This window comes from Rhinopithecus roxellana, chromosome 4 (assembly GCF_007565055.1).
Source record: "Rhinopithecus roxellana isolate Shanxi Qingling chromosome 4, ASM756505v1, whole genome shotgun sequence".
NCBI lineage: Eukaryota > Metazoa > Chordata > Mammalia > Primates > Cercopithecidae > Rhinopithecus > Rhinopithecus roxellana.
Window position 1 is genome coordinate 10,094,268 of NC_044552.1, and position 25,122 is coordinate 10,119,389.

The following is a 25,122-nucleotide window of genomic DNA, read 5'->3' on the forward strand; positions in this document are numbered from 1 at the left end:
TCTTAACTGGAAACTAGATTTTTAAAATTCACATTTCATTAAAAAAAGTTAAGCATTGATTTCTCATGTAGATAAACTCCTTAATACTAAGATTTTTTTCTATGGTTACAATCATGGTCATTGCAACATGTTAGTTATTGAGAATTTGTAGTTTGGTGCTTATTGTGGCCTTTAAACTGTTCATTTGTACTGTGAACTAGATTATGTGCTTCTAACTGTCAGTTAGCTGAATGCATTTCAAGTCAATTTACTAAAATAGTCACTGTTAAGCGGTATATTTGGACAGAGTTGACACCTTTGACATTTTCTAAAATGGCAAAAATAACTGTATTTAAGGGTATGATTTATGAATGCTGTGTGCCTCCAGAACTTCTATTTGATTATAGTTTTCAGGTTAGCTGCTGAAACTCTTTCCATAAACTGCTGAAAGGGCACCTAATTAGTGCTGTGTGATCAGATATTTAACACAGATGGACACACACAAACACAGAAAACCATAATATCGATCCCCAAAACAATGACCCTCTTGTTGCTTCTTAGAATTGCCTTTGTCTCACGAGAATGGAACAGTTGGGACCACAGTAGAAGCAGAGTAAGGAAGAAGTAAGATTGATAGCATGAAACAGCCTTTATGAAACACATACTCATGGGTATAAATAAGAAAAGCAACTTGCAATGATTAGAAAGTATTTTGAATCCTTAGTTGTCTTTTAGATTGCTGGCCTCTATTAAAAACTTCTTAAAATAATAGATAGGTTTAATTCCTCAAGCAAAAGAAAAATTATATCATTTTAAAGATTTTCCATATTTATTATATAGATGTGACTTGACTATGGGAAAAAAGAGCAAATTCTCATGTATTGCAAGTTTTAAATGTACCAGGCTAAGGTTTACTTAATTAGAACCTCGAGGCAATAAAGGAGCCCTTTTTAAAATTCTGTGATTCTTAATATGCTAAATAATGCAAAGCTTCGACTCTTCAAGCATGAGACACACATCTGGCAGCTTAACATTTAAATTACAGGGGGGAAAAACCCTCACTTCAGTAGTAATTTTCTCAAAGAATAGGGAATGGATTACCACTAAATTTAATTTCTTTTTAAATTTTCATCTTGTCTGATTGCAGGCATTTTTCTGGTTTCTTTGTATTCATATATTTTTACACATATTTTCTGTAGATTTTATTCATCTTTAATATGAGATGCTTCTCACTATTAGAGCTCTTGAAAAAATGTGGCATATTTTACATAGCAAATTGTCTTGAGAAATCTATCTGATCTCAAGTAATAAAGACATGGTATAGAAAATAAAAGGAAAATGGATTTTCAGATACCCATAAAAATATTTTTGACAAAATGGCAACATTTTTCAGTTGGCTCCACTTTCAAGCTTTATTTTTTGTTTTCAGTATTAATGTTTTCTCTGTTTTGTCATTTTCTGACTGGTTTTTCATGCAAAAGTTATTATAGGCAGCATTCTTTCTTTATATTTCTCCAAAGGACAGTGTCAGATCCTTGATTAATTTTACAAAGGTCATTTGGAAAAACCATTAAAAACATGCCAAGTAAAAAAGATTAGCACAACACAGGGAAAATACACTTTTATAAACATATGCATTTATACAGAGATAGGGTGTTGTAACATTATACAGTTTTGACAAGTGTTTTCCTTGTGCACCTCATGTATTATTAAAAATATGACTGTTCCATTTATTTTTTCTGGGTGATACCAGCTGACACGTTCCCAAGGCATCAGCAGGTTAATGTTATTTGTAAACATTTAATCTTTTCCTCAACATACAAGGATCTGATAGTTAAATAGAATAGTAGTTCCATAAAATAAAGTGGATTTAAAGTGGACTTTCAAAATAATTAACCAATATTTGCATTACTAGCATATAACATGGGTGCTAGTTAGCTCATGACAAATTCTTATATTCATTTCTATTTTCTAATTAAAAAATTTAACAATATTGCAACCTCCAATTTTAGCTGTGGTAGAACAGTTGGTTCCACGCTAGCTCTTCTGCTGTAATCAACCATTACAATGGAAAGAATATATGGAGCAACTGCATTGGAACACTGCCATCAGAAGGCATGACTGTAATCCCTGAAAGAAGAGAAACTGATAAGCAAACGCTATGCGGTGAACAGTGGCCCTCTAACTGGGTACAATATCTTAACTGTAGAGAAGTAGAATGAAGTCCAAGCAGAGAAAGTCCCACTGAGCTCAGGAAACAGAGTTCACCATTGCAGTTGAAATAGCTACAATCTGCAAAGTCGAACAGAGAACAGGAAGATCTCAGTATAAAAACTTCCCTCCCATGTTCTTGGTTGAGGATTATGCTGTACTTAACCATAGTAAGGCATACCAAGGCTTTGCTCAGTGGCTACTTGCTAGAGGCTCCCATAGACCTGAGAGCAGAACAGATATACTAGAATTCAAACAGAGGTAGAGTTCAAGCGCAACCAGAAGAGGCATGTTAATACCTCATTATCAGTTTGGTCAGAAAATTAGGATACCAACTGTCTGCATATTAGATATAAAGAGCACGCTCTAGAGTAGCTTACTCTACACCCACCCAAAGAAAGAGTAGTTTACTCTACACCCACCCAAAGAAAGCCCAAAACAAGCCCTGACAGTGTAAGCAGAGGAGTTAGAGCTTTGAGGTTGAGCTTTGTCAAGAAATAGTGGCTTGGTGGCTTGGAAACCCTTGGGTTTTTGTTGGGGTCCCTGTGTTTCCCAAACAAAGGAATGAACACACAAGACAACACAAAACAAGACAAACATGGCGGCCGCCCTGAACGACGCGCTCCGCTTTATTTTATACAGTCGTTTGTGGAGTGTTACCAAGTCACAAGACACATTGTTGTTTTTCTGACCTTTCCCTGACTTTCTGGATTTTCAAGATGTTTACACATAAGCCCCCAGGGTCTGCTGTTTGCACCTGGCTCCTTTGTCCTCCCTGTTTGCAGGGAAGGAACGCCCTGCTTCGTTTGCAAGAGCAGGACTTATTGGAACGTCTCGTTTGTGAGCAAGTAGTCCTCTACAGGTTTTTGTTTGTTTGTTTGTTTGTTTTATGGACCTGCTGTAACAAAATGTAAATTCAAGACTACAGGAGTTTAAAGGAGTCAGCCAAAAATTGAACTGCCTGCTAGAAAAAAATATCAACACCTTTCAGAGGAAGATAAGAGAATCCAGAGTCTTCACCAATGGCTGTTACACAATCTACAGTTACTACACATGCAAAGAAATGAGAAAATAAGAGCCTTAGGCAAGGGAAAAAGTGGATAAAAATAACACCAAAATGATTCAGACATTAAATTTAGCATGGAAAAATATTAAAATATCCATTGCAAATATGTTCACAAATTTAAAGACAATACTTTTCACTCACGGCCAGGGTGTCTCAGCAGCAATATGGAAATTATAAAATAGTAACCAAACACAGAACTAAAAATCCAAGAATTAAATGATAAATTTATTGCATAGGCTTAATAGCAAATTAGGATGACAGAAGAAACAATCAGTGAACTCGAACACAGTGCAATAGAAATTAATCTGAAGTAAAGAAAAGAAAAAGGTGGGAGAGGCCAGGCGCGGTGGCTCATGCCTGTAATCCCAGCACTTTGGGAGGCCAAGGTGGGCAGATCTTGAGGTCAGGAAATCGACACCATCCTGGCAAACACGGTGACATCTCGGCTCTACTAAAAATACAAAAAGTTAGCCGGGCGTGGTGGCGGGCGCCTGTAGTCCCAGCTACTCGGGAGGCTGAGGCAGGAGAATGGCATGAACCTGGGAGGCGGAGCTTGCAGTGAGATAAGATGGCACCACTGCACTCCAGCTGGGGGAACAGAGTGAGACTCCGTCCCCCCAACACCAAGAAAAAAAAAAAAGGAAAAGAAAAAGAAAAGAAAAAGGTGGGAGAAAAACAAAGAGAGACTCGGAGACTCATGTGGCAACATCACATAGTTTGACATATATGTCAATAATGGGAATCTCAGAAAGAAAAGTATAATGTAATGGGAGAAAATATACATTAAAAAGGGATGACTAAAAATTTTCCAAATTTGAGGAAATATTTTGACTTATAGGTTGAATACACTCAGTGAACCCCAGAAGAGTAAATATAAAGGAAACCATACTTAGGGATATCATAGTCAACTCCTAAAGATCCAAATTAAAGTGAAAATCCTGAAAGTAGGAAGAAAGAAGAAAAAAACACGTTATAGATAAGGAAACAATAATGTGAGAAATTGTTGACATTGTCAGAATAAATAGAGACAAGAAGTCAATATAATGATATATTTTAAAACAAGGACAAAGAATGTCAATTCACAAATCTGTATCTAGCAAAAGAATCTTATAAAATTAGAGGGTGAAATAAAGACATTTTCAGATGAAGGAAAGCTGAAATAATTTTTCTTCAGCAGATCAGCACTATAAAAATGTTCTTTAAGCTGAAGGAACATAATACAAAATGATCTATACAGGGGAATAGAGGGATATCAGAATTGCAGTATATGTGTAAATATGAAACACTAAGTTTTCTAATAATTTTCTTAAAATGTAATTACTTTTTAAATAAAATGACATTGTAAGATGGGGTTATAAAGCATGTGTAGATAAAAGATACGACAATTGCTAAAAGGATGAGGGAGTGGGAACTGGAATTATACTGTTGTATACTATGTAGTGAGAAGTATGAAGTGGGTAATATGAACTGTCAGATATGAAGTGTGGCAGTCTATAACACTGACTCAAAATATTGTGGGATAATTTTAGGATGCATGCCGTTAGTCCTAAAGCAAACAGTACCAATCTAAAATATATAGCCAAGAAAATAATAGAGAAAACAAGATGAAAGAGTAAAAACATATAAGAGTCACCCAAAATAAGGCAGGAATGGGTCAACAGAACAAAAAACCCAAAGAAATAAAGCACAAATTAATAGCAAGATGTCAACACACACACTCAATCATATAAATAATTACATGAAATATTCAAGATTAAATAAATTAAAAAGCAGGGATTGCGAATATGGATTTAAAAGCAAGACTCAACTATATGTTGTCTACAACAGATGCTCTGTAAATTTAAAGACAGAAATAAGTTTAAAGTGAAAGGACTAAAATATGTATGCCATGGAAACACTGTATGTAAGAAAGCTGGTGTGGCTACATTAATATCTAATGTTAGAAATCTAATAATAGACTTGAAAACAAAGATAAAGAAAGGGGAAGAATCATTAGGAAGACATACATTCCTAAATATACACAGAATGGCAGAAATCGAAAATTCGTGAAACAAAAACTCTTTTTCTTTGCTGGCATATTTATCAAATGATCCAGCAATTCCACTCCTATGTATTTGCCCAAGAGAAATGAAAACATTTTCCTATAAGAGTATTTGGATATGAATTTTCATAACAGCCATACTCAGAGTCAAAACTTTGAAACACTTAAATATGAAGAATCAATAAATTGTAGTTCATTTGTTAAAGGGAATACTACTCATCAATAGAGGAATGAAATTCCCATACAAGCAATAACACAGATGAATCTCAAGCTACTGTTCTGAGTGAAAGAAGCCAGAACCAAGAGAGTCAATACTGCATTATTATATCTATGTGATATTGTAGCAGAATTCTAATTTATCATGCTGGGGATCAGATCACTGTTTGCTAGTTGTGTGTGTGTATGTGTATGTGTGTGTGTGTGTGTGTATCTGTGTGTATAAAGGGTATAGGAGAACTTTTTTAATGTGATGCAAAAAATGTTTTAGATTTTACTTATGTCGGGAGTTACATGGAATTATCCATTTGTCAAAACTCATTTAATTGCACATTTAAAATATGTACAATTTATTGTATATTAATTGTAACTTAACAATTCGATTAAAAAAAGTATCAGTTGGATTCTGGTTTTCTGGAGTTAGCCAGGGGAAATGCAGGGTGTGTAGTAACAAAGTTGCCAGGGACATCCTCATCTGATGCAACCTTGTAGAAGCTGCAAGGAGTGAGGTGGCCCTTGCCTTGTGCCCTAAACACCATGTAGGATTTGGGTGACAAGGTGAGAGCTTGTATGAAGGGGGTTTGCAGTGAACTCCCAATAGTCCTCCTGTATCTTAGCTCCCCAGCTTCTAGTTTTTTGGGTGGAATTCCTGAGTCAAAGAGTTTGCTTATTGTAAATGCTAATAGATGTTACTAGTCTGCTTTTCAAAAAACTTTTAAAAATACATTTTGACAAGCAACATATAAGAAAATCAATTTCTTTCCACCGTTTTTCTTAAAATGGCCTTTTTCTCCTTGATACCCCTTCAGGCCTTCCGTTCATAGTTCCCTAACTCCTCTTCAATTCACCTGCCCCATATAACCCATGTTATTTTATATTTAATATAATAGCATATTATATATATTTTACATATATAAAAATATTATATTATATATAATATAAAATTTATATTATATTATATACAATATAAATAATACAAAAAAGAGGGGGCAGAGCAAGATGGCCAAATAGGAACAGCTCCAGTCTCCAACTCCCAGCGTGAGTGACACAGAAGACTGGTGATTTCTGCATTTTCAACTGAGGTACTGGGGTCATCTCACTAAGGAGTGCCGGACAATCGGTGCTGGTCAGCTGCTGCAGCCCGACCAGCGAGAGCTGAAGCAGGGCGAGGCATCGCCTCACCTGGGAAGCGCAAGGGGTAAGGGAATCCCTTTTCCTAGCCAGGGGAACTGAGACACACAACACCTGGAAAATCGGGTGACTCCCACCCCAATACTGCGCTTTAAGCAAACGGGCACACCAGGAGAATATATCCCACACCTGGCCGGTAGGGTCCCATGCCCACGGAGCCTCCCTCATTGCTCACACAGCAGTCTGCGTGCTATCTAACCGCAAGGCAGCTGCGAGGCTGGGGGAGGGGCGCTCACCATTGCTGAGGCTTAAGTAGGTAAGCAAAGCTGCTGGGAAGCTCGAACTGGGTGGAGCTCAGAGCAGCTCAAGGAAACCTGCCTGTCTCTGTAGACTCCACCTCTGGGGACAGGGCACAGTTAACAACAACAACAACAAAAGCAGCAGGAACCTCTGCAGACGCAAACGACTCTGACAGCTTTGAAGAGAGCAGTGGATCTCCCAACACCGAGGTTGAGATCTGAGAAGGGACAGACTGCCTGCTCAAGTGGGTCCCTGACCCCTGAGTAGCCTAACTGGGAGACATCCCCCACTAGGGGCAGTCTGACACCCCACACCTCACAGGGTGGAGTACACCCCTGAGAGGAAGCTTCCAAACTAAGAATCAGACAGGTACACTCACTGTTCAGCAATATTCTATCTTCTGCAACCTCTGCTGCTGATACCCAGGCAAAGAGGGTCTGGAGTGGACCTCAAGCAATCTCCAACAGACCTACAGCTGAGGGTTCTGACTATTAGAAGGAAAACTATCAAACAGGAAGGACACCTATACCAAAACCCCATCAGTACATCACCATCATCAAAGACCAGAGGCAGATAAAACCACAAAGATGGGGAAAAAGCAGGGCAGAAAAGCTGGAAATTCAAAAAATAAGAGCGCATCTCCCCCTGCAAAGGAGCGCAGCCCATCGCCATCAACGGATCAAAGCTGGTCAGAGAATGACTTTGACAAGATGAGAGAAGAAGGCTTCAGTCCATCAAACTTCTCAGAGCTAAAGGAGGAATTACGTACCCAGCGCAAAGAAACTAAAAATCTTGAAAAAAGAGTGAAAGAATTGACAGCTAGACTAATTAATGCAGAGAAGGTCAAAAACGAAATTACAGAGATGAAAACCATAACACAAGAAATATGTGACAAATGCACAAGCTTCAGTAACTGACTCGATCAACTGGAAGAAAGAGTATCAGCGATTGAGGATCAAATGAATGAAATGAAGCAAGAAGAGAAACCAAAAGAAAAAAGAAGAAAAAGAAATGAACAAAGCCTGCAAGAAGTATGGGATTATGTAAAAAGACCAAATCTGGCCGGGCGCGTTGGCTCAAGCCTGTACTCCCAGCACTTTGGGAGGCCGAGACGGGCGGATCACGAGGTCAGGAGATCGAGACCATCCTGGCTAACATGCTGAAACCCCTTCTCTACTAAAAAATACAAAAAACTAGCCAGGTGAGGTGGCGGGCGCCTGTAGTCCAAGCTACTTGGGAGGCTGAGGCAGGAGAATAGCGTAAACTCGGGAGGCGGAGCTTGCAGTGAGCTGAGATCCGGCCACTGCACTCCAGCCTGGGCGGCAGAGCGAGACTCCATCTCAAAAAAAAAAAAAAAAAAAAAAAAAAAAAGACCAAATCTACGTCTGATTGGGGTGCCTGAAAGTGAGGGGGAAAATGGAACCAAGTTGGAAAACACTCTTCAGGATATCATCCAGGAGAACTTCCCCAACCTAGTAGGGCAGGCCAACATTCAAATTCAGGAAATACAGAGAACGCCACAAAGATACTCCTCGAGAAGAGCAACTCCAAGACACATAATTGCCAGATTCACCAAAGTTGAAATGAAGGAAAGAATCTTAAGGGCAGCCAGAGAGAAAAGTCGGGTTTACCTACAAAGGGAAGCCCATCAGACTAACAGCAGATCTCTCGGCAGAAACTCTACAAGTCCAGAAGAGAGTGGGGGCCAATATTCAACATGCTTAAAGAAAAGAATTTTAAACCCAGAATTTCATATCCAGCCAAACTAAGTTTCATCAGTGAAGGAGAAATAAAATCCTTTACAGATAAGCAAATGCTTAGAGATTTTGTCACTACCAGGTCTGCCTTACAAGAGACCCTGAAGGAAGCCCTAAACATGGAAAGGAACAACCGGTACCAGCCATTGCAAAAACATGCCAAAATGTAAAGACCATCGAGGCTAGGAAGAAACTGCATCAACTAACGAGCAAAATAACCAGTTAATATCATAATGGCAGGATCAAGTTCACACATAACAATATTAACCTTAAATGTAAATGGACTAAATGCTCCAATTAAAAGACACAGACTGGCAAACTGGATAAACCAGAGTCAAGACTCATCAGTCTGCTGTATTCAGGAGACCCATCTCACATGCAGAGACATACATAGGCTCAAAATAAAGGGATGGAGTAAGCTCTACCAAGCAAATGGAGAACAAAAAACAGCAGAGATTGCAATCCTAGTCTCTGATAAAACAGACTTTAAACCATCAGAGATCAAAAGAGACAAAGAAGGCCATTACATAATGGTAAAGGGATCAATTCAACAGGAAGAGCTAACTATCCTAAATATATATGCACTCAATACAGGAGCACCCAGATTCATAAAGGAAGTCCTTAGAGACTTACAAAGAGACTTAGACTCCCATACAATAATAATGGGAGACTTCAACACTCCACTGTCAACATTAGACAGATCAACAAGACAGAAAGTTAACAAGGATATCCAGGAATTGAACTCATCTCTGCACCAAGCGGACCTAATAGACATCTACAGAACTCTCCACCCCAAATCAACAGAATATACATTCTTCTCAGAACCACATCACACTTATTCCAAAATTGACCACATAATTGGAAGTAAAGCACTCCTCAGCAAATGTACAAGAACAGAAATTATAACAAACTGTCTCTCAGACCACAGTGCAATCAAACTAGAACTCAGGACTAAGAAACTCAATCAAAACCGCTCAACTACATGGAAACTGAACAACCTGCTCCTGAATGACTACTGGGTACATAACGAAATGAAGGCAGAAATAAAGATGTTCTTTGAAACCAATGAGAACAAAGATACAACATACCAGAATCTCTGGGACACATTTAAAGCAGTGTGTAGAGGGAAATTTATAGCACTAAATGCCCACAAGAGAAAGCAGGAAAGATCTAAAATTGACACTCTAACATCACAATTAAAAGAACTAGAGAGGCAAGAGCAAACACATTCAAAAGCTAGCAGAAGGCAAGAAATAACTAAGATCAGAGCAGAACTGAGGGAGATAGAGACACAAAAAACCCTCCAAAAAATCAATGAATCCAGGAGTTGGTTTTTTGAAAAGATCACCAAAATTGACAGACCGCTAGCAAGACTAATAAAGAAGAAAAGAGAGAGGAATCGAATAGACGCAATAAAAATTGATAAAGGGGATATCACCACCGACCCCACAGAAATACAAACTACCATCAGAGAATACTATAAACACCTATACGCAAATCAACTAGAAAATCTAGAAGAAATGGATCATTTCCTGGACACTTACACTCTCCCAAGACTAAACCAGGAAGAAGTTGAATCCCTGAATAGACCAATAGTAGGCTCTGAAATTGAGGCAATAATTAATAGCCTACCAACCAAAAAAAGTCCAGGACCAGATGGATTCACAGCTGAATTCTACCAGAGGTACAAGGAGGAGCTGGTACCATTCCTTCTGAAACTATTCCAATCAATAGAAAAAGAGGGAATCCTCCCTAACTCATTTGATGAGGCCAACATCATCCTGATACCAAAGCCTGGCAGAGACACAACAAAAAAAGAGAATTTTAGACCAATATCCCTGATGAACATCGATGCAAAAATCCTCAATAAAATACTGGCAAATCGGATTCAGCAGCACATCAAAAAGCTTATCCACCATGATCAAGTGGGCTTCATCCCTGGGATGCAAGGCTGGTTCAACATTCGCAAATCAATAAACTTAATCCAGCATATAAACAGAACCAAAGACAAGAACCACATGATTATCTCAATAGATGCAGAAAAGGCTTTTGACAAAATTCAACAGCCCTTCACGGTAAAAACGCTCAATAAATTCGGTATTGATGGAACGTACCTCAAAAAAATAAGAGCTATTTATGACAAACCCACAGCTAATATCATACTGAATGGGCAAAAACTGGAAAAATTCCCTTTGAAAACTGGCACAAGACAGGGATGCCCTCTCTCACCACTCCTATTCAACATAGTGTTGGAAGTTCTGGCTAGGGCAATCAGGCAAGAGAAAGAAATCAAGGGTATTCAGTTAGGAAAAGAAGAAGTCAAATTGTCCCTCTTTGCAGATGACATGATTGTATATTTAGAAAACCCCATTGTCTCAGCCCAAAATCTCCTTAAGCTGATAAGCAACTTCAGCAAAGTCTCAGGATACAAAATTAATGTGCAAAAATCACAAGCATTCTTACACACCAGTAACAGACAAACAACGAGCCAAATCATGAATGAACTTCCATTCACAATTGCTTCAAAGAGAATAAAATACCTAGGAATCCAACTTACAAGGGATGTAAAGGACCTCTTCAAGGAGAACTACAAACCACTGCTCAGTGAAATAAAAGAGGACACAAACAAATGGAAGAACATACCATGCTCATGGATAGGAAGAATCAATATCATGAAAATGGCCATACTGCCCAAGGTTATTTATAGAGTCAATGCCATCCCCATCAAGCTACCAATGAGTTTCTTCACAGAATTGGAAAAAACTGCTTTAAAGTTCATATGGAACCAAAAAAGAGCCCGCATTGCCAAGACAATCCTAAGTCAAAAGGACAAAGCTGGAGGCGTCACGCTACCTGACTTCAAACTATACTACAAGGCTACAGTAACCAAAACAGCATGGTACTGGTACCAAAACAGAGATATAGACCAATGGATCAGAACAGAGTCGTCAGAAATAATACCACACATCTACAGCCATCTGATCTTTGACAAACCTGAGAGAAACAAGAAATGGGGAAAGGATTCCCTATTTAATAAATGGTGCTGGGAAAATTGGCTAGCCATAAGTAGAAAGCTGAAACTGGATCCTTTCCTTACCCCTTATACGAAGATTAATTCAAGATGGATTAGAGACTTAAATGTTAGACCTAATACCATAAAAACCCTAGAAGAAAATCTAGGTAGTACCGTTCAGGACATAGGCATGGGCAAGGACTTCATGTCTAAAACACCAAAAGCAACGGCAGCAAAAGCCAAAATTGACAAATGGGATCTAATTAAACTAAAGAGCTTCTGCACAGCAAAAGAAACTACCATCAGAGTGAACAGGCAACCTACAGAATGGGAGAAAATTTTTGCAATCTACTCATCTGACAAAGGGCTAATATCCAGAATCTACAAAGAACTCAAACAAATATACAAGAAACAAACACACAACCCCATCAAAAAGTGGGCAAAGGATATGAACAGACCTTTCTCAAAAGAAGACATTCATACAGCCAACAGACACATGAAAAAATGCTCATCATCACTCGCCATCAGAGCAATGCAAATCAAAACCACAATGAGATACCATCTCACACCAGTTAGAATGGCAATCATTAAAAAGTCAGGAAACAACAGGTGTTGGAGAGGATGTGGAGAAATAGGAACACTTTTACACTGTTGGTGGGATTGTAAACTAGTTCAACCATTATGGAAAACAGTATGGCAATTCCTCAAGGATCTAGAACTAGATGTACCATATGACCCAGCCATCCCACTACTGGGTATATACCCAAAGGATTATAAATCATGCTGCTATAAAGACACATGCACACGTATGTTTATTGCGGCACTATTCACAATAGCAAAGACTTGGAATCAACCCAAATGTCCATCTGTGACAGACTGGATTAAAAAAATGTGGCACATATACACCATGGAATACTATGCAGCCATAAAAAAGGATGAGTTTGCGTCCTTTACAAAGGGACATGGATGCAGCTGGAAACCATCTTTCTTAGCAAACTATCACAAGAACAGAAAACCAAACACCGCATGTTCTCACTCATAGGTGGGAACTGAACAATGATATCACTTGGACTCGGGAAGGGGAACATCACACACCGGGGCCTATCATGGGGAGGGGGGAAGAGGGAGGGATTGCATTGGGAGTTATACCTGATATAAATGATGAATTGATGGGTGCTGACGAGTTGATGGGTGCAGCACACCAACATGGCACAAGTATACATACGTAACAAACCTGCACGTTATGCACATGTACCCTAGAACTTAAAGTATAATAATAATAAAAAAGAGATTATATATAATCTCCTTTTTGTGCAGTGATAAAAAGTATCTCTATAAATGTACGTGTCCGTGTCTGTGTGTCCGTGTGTGTGTGTGTGTGTGTCTGGTTATATGGGGCAGGTGAATTGAAAAGGAGTTAGGGAACTATGGATAGAAGGCCTGAAGTGGGATCTAGAAGAAAAAGGCCATTTTAAGAAAAAAGGTGGATGTATATTTTATGACTTGTAGAGATGACCATAATTTCTTATTGAATGGAAAATAAACATTAAAAAAAAAAAAAAAAAAAACCATATGCCATGAATTTATCTCAGTTGAATGTCTCTCTTTCTCTCCCTTCATCCCCCATCTGCCTGTACCTCCAGAGGTAGAAAGCAATGAAGGCTCAAGCTAGAGTTATGGCGAAAGGGAGGAAGAAATGACCATTAAACTACTGAACGAGGTAGAAGATAATGTGACAAGGCATTAGATGTGGGTGACAATAGAGTAGGAAAATTCAGGTAAGATAGAGAATTTTGAGTCTGGGTGGAAGGAGAATAGCAAAGTCATGAAAAGAGATAGAAAAATGTAAGAAATGAGCCCTTGGACATGAATGAGTGTCAGTTGTGTTTTGCATGTCTGAGCCTGAGGTGTTGGCAGGACCCCAGGTGCCACATCTACTCACCTGGCAGTGGGAAAGCATGCAAGAAAATCATACAAGGACCCCAAAAGTTCTTTGTTTATTTATATTTTGTGTATGTATGGTTTGACTATTTAGTGTGAAAAGGTTTTGTGAGCTTATAAGTAAAAGGAGAAACAATGAAAGAAAACATTGATACACAGGACTATATAAGACTGAAAATCATATATATATACACACAACTCTCAAAGAAATTAAAAGACACGTTGCAAACTGAGAAAAATATTTTGAACCATCACATCAGGTGGAGTAATATCTTTAATATGTAAAGATAAAAATTACAAAGAAAATATTAAATGTTACAGCTGAAAAATTTGGGGAAATGGCATGGAAGGGAATCTACATAAATGCTCTGCAAACATAAAAATACTCAAATGTATTAGATTTCTAGGATTTCCAATTAAAACAACAACGAGATTTATTATTTTGTCCACTAAGCAGACAAGTTTTGGCAAGGATGTGGATAATTAGATGCTTTCCTGCATTGGCAGTTACAATATAAATGTTTATAATTCATTTTATAGAGCAAAGACAAAAAACCTTAAGCATTTGATTTAGTATCCCTGATCCTGAATACTCATTTCAAGAAAATAAGCACAAAAGGACAATAAAATTTTTGTAAAATATGTGCAACATGATATAAATATTAACCAAAGGGGGCTGGTTAAATACAACCATATTATGTATTACTGTTCAATCATTAAAAATTATACGTTGGGGAATATTTAATAATCAGTAAAAAACACAATATATTAAGTGTAAAGAAGGATGCAAACTACATATATGATACGATCACAGTTTGGTAAAATATTGTATTATAGATACATTTATATAACAATAATTTCATGACACATATGACATAAATATTACATAGCATATATAAATAATTATCTAATATACATATATTGCTATATATGTTTTTATAAATAGGAAGATCTGTTTTAAAGCAAAGAACATTTTACATGAGAACCAGGAAAATATTAAAGACTTTTAGGAGTCTCTCTCTTTGATAGAGACTTTATTACCCTAACAGGCACACCATCACTACATTTTAATAACATATAGGGATGTAAGTCCTGTTAAATTAGAAATTATTTCTAGTAGGGAGATTTCTAAGATGGTCTTCCAAAGATGTTCAAGATCTAATCCCCAGAATGTTTACACATCAGGAGAGAGATTATCGGGGTGAACTTAATCACATGAACCTTTAAAACTAGAGAACATTCTTATGCCTGTGGCAGAAAAAAAGGTTAGAGAGATTCAAGCAAGGAAAGGACACAACCAGTTGCTGCTGACCTGAAGGCCATGGGGATCCCATGGAAATTATGAGAAGAGAATGAATTCTGCCAACTTTCAGTAAGCCTGAAGAAGACTCCAAGACTCAGATGAGAGCTGCAGCCCTGGCTCACACATTGATTTTTGGCATTGTGAGACTAAAATAGAGAAAGCAGCTGAGCCTTGCTATGCCCAGCTGAGCCACAAAAAATGTGAGACAATAAAAAGATGCTATTTTAAGTCACTAAGTTTGTGGTAATTCATTCCAGCAGTAATAAAATGTGTCCAATGTTTAAATGTGTGTATAAGTAGAAAATGTGGTGTGGCTTCTCAAGTAGGATACAGCAGAAGGATGAAATGCATGGCCTTTGTGGTCAAAAAGAACTAGCACTAAATTTCAGATTTTCCTCTAATTGGCTGTCTAATTTGAGGGAAGTTCTTTGATCTGAGTCTCAATTTCCAAATGTATCAAATGGGGGAATGGTAACTATTTTAACGTCGTGTGTGTGTGTGTGTGTGTGTGTGTGTGTGTGATGTAAACAACATAATATATACAGAGTTCTTAGAAAATACTAAAAAATTCATTCTATTATTATTTCATATTTATATTTGTTATTCCAGCTAGAAATTATACACTAAGAATTTAAATTATAAGACTTTAAAAAGAATAATACATTAAAAATATATACTAAATATATAAATATTGTAGTATTTAAATAATATTTAATGTAACCATCAATTCATCCATTATAATATATATGTCAATTATATATAAATATTAATCATTAGATTATAATTACATATTATATACAATATATAATTATATATTTGTTTTAACATATGTGTGTTTTATATATGTTTAGATATGTTTTATATGTAAACATTATATATAATCATAATATATATACATATATACACATATAATTTAATACATAATTAATTTATGATTAATATAAATTACTATTATCAAAATTTTATATTTAAATAATATATTTAAAACCTAAATAAAAATGTTTTCTACACTACTTTTCTTTCACCTCCCTTTCATATTGTCATTTTGATCATAGCAATCTCACTACCAACAAATGCTGTTTTAGACCCAATAAAAGGGAGCTCTTCCAGGGATCTATGTGACTGAAGTGTGAGGTGTCTCAAAGAAGACGTGCTTGACCCATCTGAATTTCCATGGAGAAGGATATTTCTCAGTATCTGCCTTTATCTTGGCGCAGTACACTGGAAGCAGCGTCAAGAAACACAACGAAACATCACTTCCCAAAATGCTTGCGCCACACAGACCTAGACTGGGGATCAAGAAGCGGGCGGGGTCACCCTTTGGGAAGAAAAGGTTTCTGAAGCATGCAGACACACAGTCTATGTTCTTAGAATCTTACACTTCTTAAATCTCATTGTAAAATGTCTACAAGGGGCTGGGCGCTGTGGCTCATACCTGTACTCCTAGCACTTTGGGAGGCCAAGGCGGGGAGATTGCCTGAGCTCAGGAGTTTGAGACCAGCCTGGGCAGCATGGCAAAACCCCTCTCTACTAAAAATACAAAAAATTAGGCGAGTGTGGTAGCTCATGCCTGCAATCCCAGCAACTCGGGAGGTTGAGGCAGGAGAATTGCTTGAACCTAGGAAGTGGAAGTTGCAGTGAGCTGAGATCATCGCGCCACTGCACTCCAGCCTGGGCAACAGAGCAAGACTCTGCCTCAAAAAAAAAAAAAGGTCCACAAAGGCAATTTCAAAGGACAGGGGATGACACCATTCAATTCCTGGAGGGAGAAAGGGGGACAGAAAACAAGGCTTTGACTGCTCATAACACATGCTATCTGTTTTGATAAAAAAATATTTCAGGTCAACCCCCACATCAAAGCTGTGGCTGTCCTGAGGCACTCCAAGCACCAGCATCTTCTGGGCCAGGATATTTGTCACAAGACCTTGGGGACAGACCTTGCCATATGGGTTCAGTGAAATGAGTGGTCAAGACAATGAGTTCGGAGGTATAAAGCTATAGGAATACCTGCTTATAAGCGCTCTTGCCATTTATTTATTTATTTTTCCTTTAAGCAACATCTGATTGGTTCGGAAAGTACTCTGTGTCAGGCACTGTGCCAGACACTATAGGAAAAGCAAGGGTGAAAAGATACCTTGTCTCTTAAGGAGTTTGCAGTCTAGAACAGTGCTCTCAACTGGCCATGTTTTGTCCCAAGGGACATTTGGCAAAGTCTGGAGACATTTTTGGTTGCCACGACTAGTGGTTGGGGGTTAGGTAGAGGGTGCTGCTGGCATTGAGTAGGTAGAGGACAGGGATGCTGCTAAACAAAGCACAGGGCAGCCGCCATAACACAGAATTATCCAGCCCGATATGTCAATAGCGCCCCAGCTGAGAAACCTTGATATAGTCACACAAGATATGCCAAAGATACCTAAAACTCTGTTTTCTGGGCTTACATGTTCAATTAAGGAGGTCTCTTTTTTGTTTTTAATATTATATTGCAAAACTTATGAGTCAACTTCTTGGGAGAGTAAGTAAAGTGAGAAGCACCGGTTGCAAGCAGGGACCAAATCTCTCTAATCTCAGAGTTTCATATTGAACCATTGATACAAGGTGCAGGAGGGCTTCCTTGAAAATGTGATCCCAGAAACATAGCTGATGATAGAGAATCCTACCCAGATGAGGTAGGAAAGCAGACCAGACACAGCTACTACTTGTAAATTATATCCCATGGTATGGCTGGCTGAGGGTAGAGTTCTACTTGAAGTTCATACACTGACTGAATTAAAACCAGGGACATAGCTTAGGGTCTTCGTTTTAGAATTCTTTCTTCTACCCCCATTTGTCAAGGCATATATAAGCTCTTCGATTTCAGCAGTGTGAGCTTACACATCCTCTGAAGTGAAAATGTGTGATATATTTTTTCCACCTTTTTGTTTTTAACCCTAGGGAGCATTACTAATAAAATCGGTCCCTGTTCTATGGACTATGATCCCAGTCTCTTAAAAGAAGACCTACACTCTCAGGTAAGATGAAGGCTGTAGAAGTTGGCTTTGGAAAGACCATGAAAACAGCAGCCACTGGTTATAAACTATGATTTCTTAAAATGTATTTCCAGGTAGAAAGTAATTTGGTCTTCAAAGCAGGTTTTGAAGTGTGGGATGCGGTAAAGTGGCTGACGTTTTGAGAAATCAGCAATGCCAATAAATTTTTATAACATTGGAATCAGACTTCTTTAAGCTATTGAAGACTTTAGTTAAATTAATCAGTCTACGAGACTCTTCAGTTTGAGCAGGATGATTAGAAAATGTGCTGATTCTGCTGTGTTTCAGTGATTTATTTGGCACGATCATGGCTGCCATGAAGTCTGTATAGAAACTATCTTGGTAAACTTAGATAAATTAAGTAGACTGGATTTCCAAAACATTGGCCAAATTAGTATTACTTGTATTACTGGATCCAGTTTTTAGATACTTAACATTTAAAAAATCTCTATCTGCCTAGACTGGGTGACTTTGAATTTTAAGTATTTAAAAAATTTAGCTTGGCTAGAAAATTGAAGTAAAAGAACCCGGTCCACCCCTACAACCTGGTCCCTTTGTGTACAAGTTATCTGAATCATTATCTTAATTTTATACCTTCCTGACTAAATGCATATAGTTCTACAGGGCCATCTTTCATGTCTTGCTCTCACTACTGACATTAAAGTAAATCTTTTCTTTATTAACCTCTAAATTGTGGGCCATCATTTAATCAAATAAATGACTGTGCTTTTAATGTTCAGGTGACTACTTACAGAATGTACAATTGTGATGACTTCTATATTGCAGACTTTTTACATTGCAGACCTTCTATATCACAGGCTATATTAAAGATAAAAGTGCTGTGGGATGACAGAGCCAGGACACACCCAAGTTACAAGCAACCAAGTGTTACGGGTAAGGGCATTTATACCACCTTCTAAGCATAGAAATACCACCCTCTTGACAATAAACAGTCTCAGCCTGAGACTCCACACTCCAATTTACGCATTTTATTTTTTCTCATGTTCTTATAGTATCAGGAATTAACTTGGATCTTCAACTAATTTTAAAAAATTCTAACCTAAGCAGTTCATAAAATGGCCGTGGGAAAATAAGTTTAGTGTTGCACTTCAAATGTGAAGCATCAGTTTTTCAAATGTAAATGATCGGAGAACAGTTTACATCTGTGATGCCAAGTGGCCAGACATGCTAGTCATCTTCCAGTGGGTAGAAACAGAAGCCCGAGGGAGTCAGTACTTGAGGGGTCTCTCTAGCATATCCTGAGCTACCTGGCCAGGGATATCTTGTTTTCCTCTGTGTACATTAATGGAAGCCTGTCCTGTGAAATTCTCTGATGAACACATCAGGCATGAGTTAAAGAAAGGGGAAGGAGTATTTCTGCTGGATGGTCTCAGGATTTAGGCTGAATCTAATTTGGAGCTATGATTGTTTTTGGATGATGGTAATAGCACTGATGGAAATGAACATGATGTCATATTTCTTTGCTTTTGATAGTTCAGGTACACCTGGTATTTGTTGTTGTTATCTAGGACTTGCGATTCTGTGATCTTATTAACACAAGCCTCTTAGCAGAGTGTTTCCACCGCAAACCTTCCTCCCCTGCCTTCTTAAAAAATGGTGAGCATCACTTAGGCCGGCATTAAAGCTTCCACGGCTGCTCACTTCTGATCTTCCCAGGGCAGTTCAAAAGCATTTGTAATCCTCTGGATTCAGCCCTTTGTTCACCATTTCCTCCTTCTAAGGCTTTCTCTTTTGATGAAAGCAATCCCCTTGCCCTTCATCTGGCCAGATGGGCAGGTGAACAGTTCTCTCCGGAGACCCACACAAAAACCCTGTGAGGGTGTGGAGAAGAAGTGCTGCTAAGTGGGGCTTCACTGTGCTGCCACTGTAATACTTTTCCAGTGCCCTGGTATCCCTGCCTGTGAACTGCCAGCTCTCTCTGCACTCACAGACTTATCCTCTCACCAGTTCGTGGCCCTCATCCTTCTCTGTAAACTGATTGGCTCATGAAAGGAATTATGGCAAAGGGGCAGAAACTTCTGGATTCTCAACTAATTTTAAAGTTTCTAACCTACACAATAAGCAACCTTGAGCTTTGCTACCTACCATATGACACAATTAAATAGGGTTATATGTCATTGGCTCAGATAACTTTGAGACTTGGCTCCTATAACATTCTTTTCATGGCAGCTGCAAAGAAATGCCATAATAACTCACAAGAAATGGAAGTGTGTTAAATATTCAATTGATCACTTATGCTGTATAGGATATGGTACCAGATACTACTTATATCCTTAGTATTGTAAAGCATTTTACATGCTATTCTCACACCTCTTGGAAGAATTATATACATACATAAATTATATATATGTGTAAATTATGTTATATAAATTATATATGTATAATAGATCTAATGTAATATATATGTTTATCTTCAAGAGTGTCTTATCTCTATTCTTTACATTTAAAACTTTAATTCACGGACTTTAAATAATCCATCTGAGTTCACAAAGTAGTAAAAAGACTTGAATGTGTCTTCTGATCACCACCTGACTACCCTTTTTGCTATAGCACTATATATTTTAGATTTTTGAAATTCCTTAAAACACTTTCGCCTCTCAGTTCGCATTGCATTGGAAGAAGGTTCATTCATTGTTTTGTGACCAGTGTTGTATGTGACCACCAATATTCACAAACCAGATTTTTAGTCTACGAGTTTGAAAATCAGATTCTAAATTTTAGCAACTTATATTTAAAGATTTGCTTTTGATTTCTGTGGCAGGTCAGTATATGAGTAACAATACACACAACATATAAAATATGATGCTTTGGAATAAATTTGTACCACCAATTTCTATCTTAAAATATAGATATTAATCTCTTTAAAGACATTGCTGTTGAAAACAATTAATGATGATGTTCTTAGGATTCAGAATACAGACAGGATTTATAGTTGTAATGAGGCAGAAAATCTATTTTCTGTCTTCTGAGTGCTGACAATATGGTTCAGGCATTGTTTTTCAGGCATATATTTAAGATATACATTTGTGTTTGGAAGACTGTTTATATTATGAAAGTGCTTCCATGTGAACAGGCTTCATACATCCTGGTACTTACCTGGGAGTTTCTCTGCACACACTTACTTTTTGTTTTGGAATCAGAAGTTATTTCTTTGTATTTTTGTTCCTCTTTTGAATCAGTTCTTTGGAGATGAACTAGTTTCTGTGACTTTATGTCTTCCCAAAACTCCATCTGAAGGAATTTTTAGTGTATTAATTTAGATATTTCTTAAAGGAAATATAAAAGTTCAAGAAATGTTTGCAATTGTTAGTATTCACAGATGTTTTTCTTTATGACTTGGCAACTAGAGGTAATGTCTACTGTTGTTGTTATTATAATGTGATTACTTAATAAAATGGCCTCTAATTGCTATTTCTTGAGATCTACCATATGCTTATAACCATGTTAAGTGCTTGGAAGACAAAGAAATATACCACATCCCATTTCTGCCATGAATTTAGTTTGAAGCAACTATGTAGATATTCATAGAGAAACCAAAAAGAAAGCAATTTATGCACTGTATCATGAAAAACCTTTACTTTATCAAATCAGCAGCTTTGGTGGGTAAACCAAATTTATGGTATAGTTCTTGGTAGCCATTTCAACCTTCTGTTGAATGAGATTGAATAAAGTATCTAAGCAACTCATCAGGAAATGCCATCAAATTGAAATTTTAAAGTTACAAAGGCCTTTTTTTCAGCAACCTGGCAAGGTGTGCCAATCAAATATATATTTAGTTGAGACAATTCAAAGATCTCATATTTTTTCAAGAATCTTGATACTCTTTAATTTACTTAGGGATGGAGTAATTAAAACTATCAACATTGAATAGTCTACTCAAAAATACTTCTATGCTATAGAAGCTAAAATAAAGGACCACAATGAAAGGCATTTACTTTAAATTGATATCTGTCATAACTGGATTTTGTTCTTAAGGTAATCAAATTGATCAATTTTATAATAAAGGAAATGAAACTTGTTGAGTTCACTGGGGATTTGATGACACATCTCATTTACCCGAGTTTTATGCTTAGGTTTTCCTGGCTACAACAATCTGCCAACCCAAAGGAACATTTTGCGATTTCAAGCTATTCCAACTACGAAGTTGTGCTAAAACTTGTGTGAGCTAATATTAAGGAAGTTCAACCAAACTGACCTCTTACAAATAATCATTTAAAATGTTTGACAAGGGTCTAAAGAAAAGGGAAGAGGAGTTTTAACAAAACTATCTTATAAATGCAAGTCATGCCTGATTTTCTGCTTCTCTAGAGTAATGATTTTCAAACTCCTTATCAGCACGTGGGTTAGGCCATTCTTGCATTGCTATAAAGAAATACCTGAGTCTGGGGAATTTATAAAGGAAAGAGGCTTAATTGGCTCATGTTTGTGCAGGCTGTATCAGCATAGCTGCAGCATGTTCTTCTGGTGAGGACCTCAGGAACCTTACAGTCATGGCAGAAAGCAAAGTGGGAGCTGGCACATCAAATGGTGAGAGCAGGACCATGAGAGAGATGGGAGAGGTGCCACATAGTTTTAATCAACCAGATCTCACAAGAACTCACTATCTTGAGGACAACACTAAGCCAGCCATGAGGGATCCGCCACCTTGATCCCAGCACCTCCCCACTGTGCCCCACCTTCAACACTGGGGATTACATTTCAATATGATGTTTGGAAGGGACAAACATCCCAACCATGTCAGTACCATTTATAGTAAAAGCTTAGCAGGAGACCCCAATAAATAAAACAGGTAAAAACCGAGCTTGTGTGGTGGGAGAGGAAGGAAGAGCCCTGCTAGGTTAGCTGCTCCCCCTTCCAATTACCCGCCATAGCAGGGCCCCAAGAACCCTTAGTTGAGCCACAGGGCTCAGTTTGCCTTCTGGACCCATCATCACAGGTTACATAATTTTTCAAGTTCTAGGAAGGAGCTCCATAGACATTATACAATTCCTGTGCTTAAATGGATGCTGTTGAGAATCACAGGCTGGGGGACTCAGGAGCCATGAGTGACAATGCTAGAATGAAGTAACCTTCCAGAGCACAGAACAGAGGCAAAGAGAGTCCTGGTAGCCTTCAAGCCCTTGATTCTTGTGTTCTTGAAATTCAGCAGAATTTCCTTCTCTTTTCCTTCTCCATAGACTTGTTGTTCAAATCTCCCTTCAAATTACTCTGTGGAGAGCTGGTTCAAGTTGCATTTATTTCACTTGCATCCAAAAGTCCTGATTCAGTACAAATAGTGTGACCATCATTATGTTTGTCTTTCCATTCTGACAACATTTACATAAGCTGTCCCATGTGAAATAAGACAAAAGTGAACATGTCATGGTCCCTGCCTTGACAGAGATAAAAATTTAGTGAGGGTATCTGGAGCATAAAACAATAATTTCAATGCAGAACCCATGCCTAACAATGCTTCCCATGACCAATGATTCCATAAGTCATTCTAGGGAAAATGTCACTGAAACTAGGTGAACTTTCAATCTCCTATTAATAAAATACTTCTTTTTTTCATATTTGTTAATTTATTTGACAAGGGAGATAGCCTGACGGATCATTCTGTGAAAGAAAAATCAACTGTTTTGAGAACTGGAGAAGCTGAAGATTATTCACAGGACATATCTTACTTGGAGGAACTGGAGGAACACTGATTTTCTGTCTGGTGAGTCACTATATCCTTTCTTTTCATTTTCAAATTTAAATGTATTGACTCCAGCAAGAATTATTATTTTATTATTTGTTTATTCAACAAATATTGATTGCATTCCTATTGTAGGCTACAGAATGTGTACTCCGACTTCAGAAAGTTCATAGTCCAATGAGGAATATTAATGTTTAAAAACATCAGTGTGATCTGATGATGGTATTTTTAAAAATTGCTCAAAGTGCAACATGCGCTCACAGAGAAGCTGATGGCTGAATTTACTAGAGAATGGAGAGTGGTTCCCAAAATAAGTTTGAGACAAGTCTTGGGGAGAAGACTGTAATAGAGAAATGGTGACAAATTGGTGTGGACAGAGTCCAGAGATGGAATTAGGGGGATAGTTGGGGTTGACACATGCTGGATTACTTAGTTCACTTAAGATCTAAGCAGGTCATAATTACTGCTCTCTCTACTTGGTGATGTGTTTATGACTGTATCTGTTTCTGTGAACGCACATATAATTGATATAGAAGACAAATGCTGGGAAGGGAAGGGCATGGTCCCTCTAAATGATACAGAAGTGGGGAAGGGTGTGGTCCCTGGCTAGGGCTCCACCCCCAGGCCTGTGCCCGTGGACCTAGGTAAGGACAGGCATTTTTGTTTTCCTGCCCAAATGTTACATTTCCACCCTAGCCTGCCACACCAACATCCTGTGCCTATAAAAACTGCCAAGACTCTAGCAGGCAGACACACAGGTGGCTGGACTTAGAGAGGAGCACATCAGCAGAGGAACACATGGGTGGCTGGATGTCAAGAGGGACACACTGACAGGCACCAACAGGCTGGCAGGCCACTGAGTGGCAGAATGGCACGGAGTTTGGCTGGGGCAGTCGGAGGAGAGCCCGGGCTGCCTTACTCCAGGGGAAAACCTTTCCACTCCATCCCTTTCTGGCTTCCCCCAGCTGCTGAGAGCTACCTCCACTCAATAAAACCTTGCATCCATTCTCCAAACCTAGGTTTGATCCGATTCTTCCAGCACACCAAGGCAAGAACCTGGGATACAGAAAGCCCTCTGTCCTTGAGACAAAGTAGAGGGCCTAATTGAGCTGGTTAACACAAGCCGCCTATGGAAGCTAAACTAAAGGAGCACTCTAACACATGCCCACTGAGGCTTCAGCTGTAAACACTCACCCCTAGACACTGTCATGGGGTCAGAGCCCCACAGCCTGCCCATCTATATGGTTCCCTAGAGGTTTGAGCAGCGGGGCACTGAAAAAGCAAGCCACACCCCCATAGCATGCCCTGCAAGGGGGCAAGGGACCCTTTCCCGTTTCATAATAAACATTAAATAAATAAATAAATAAATAAATAAATAAATAAAAGAGTGAGCAGTAGATCTTCTCAGAAGTAAGGAGTACAGAATTTTGCAATGATGGT

The 25,122-nt window shown here is 38.2% G+C and overlaps 1 protein-coding gene across 1 annotated transcript in view; it reads left to right on the forward strand.

The window, feature by feature from the left end:
- OFCC1 (orofacial cleft 1 candidate 1) overlaps nucleotides 1-23,692 on the forward strand; it is a 449,171-nt gene extending 425,479 nt beyond the window's left edge. Inside the window, exons 7-8 of the mRNA XM_030929143.1 lie at nucleotides 17,890-17,966; nucleotides 23,579-23,692. Of these exons, the coding sequence (XP_030785003.1) occupies nucleotides 17,890-17,966; nucleotides 23,579-23,692 (191 nt within the window). The remainder of the gene's footprint in view (nucleotides 1-17,889; nucleotides 17,967-23,578) is intronic.
- Nucleotides 23,693-25,122: the final 1,430 nt, after the last annotated feature.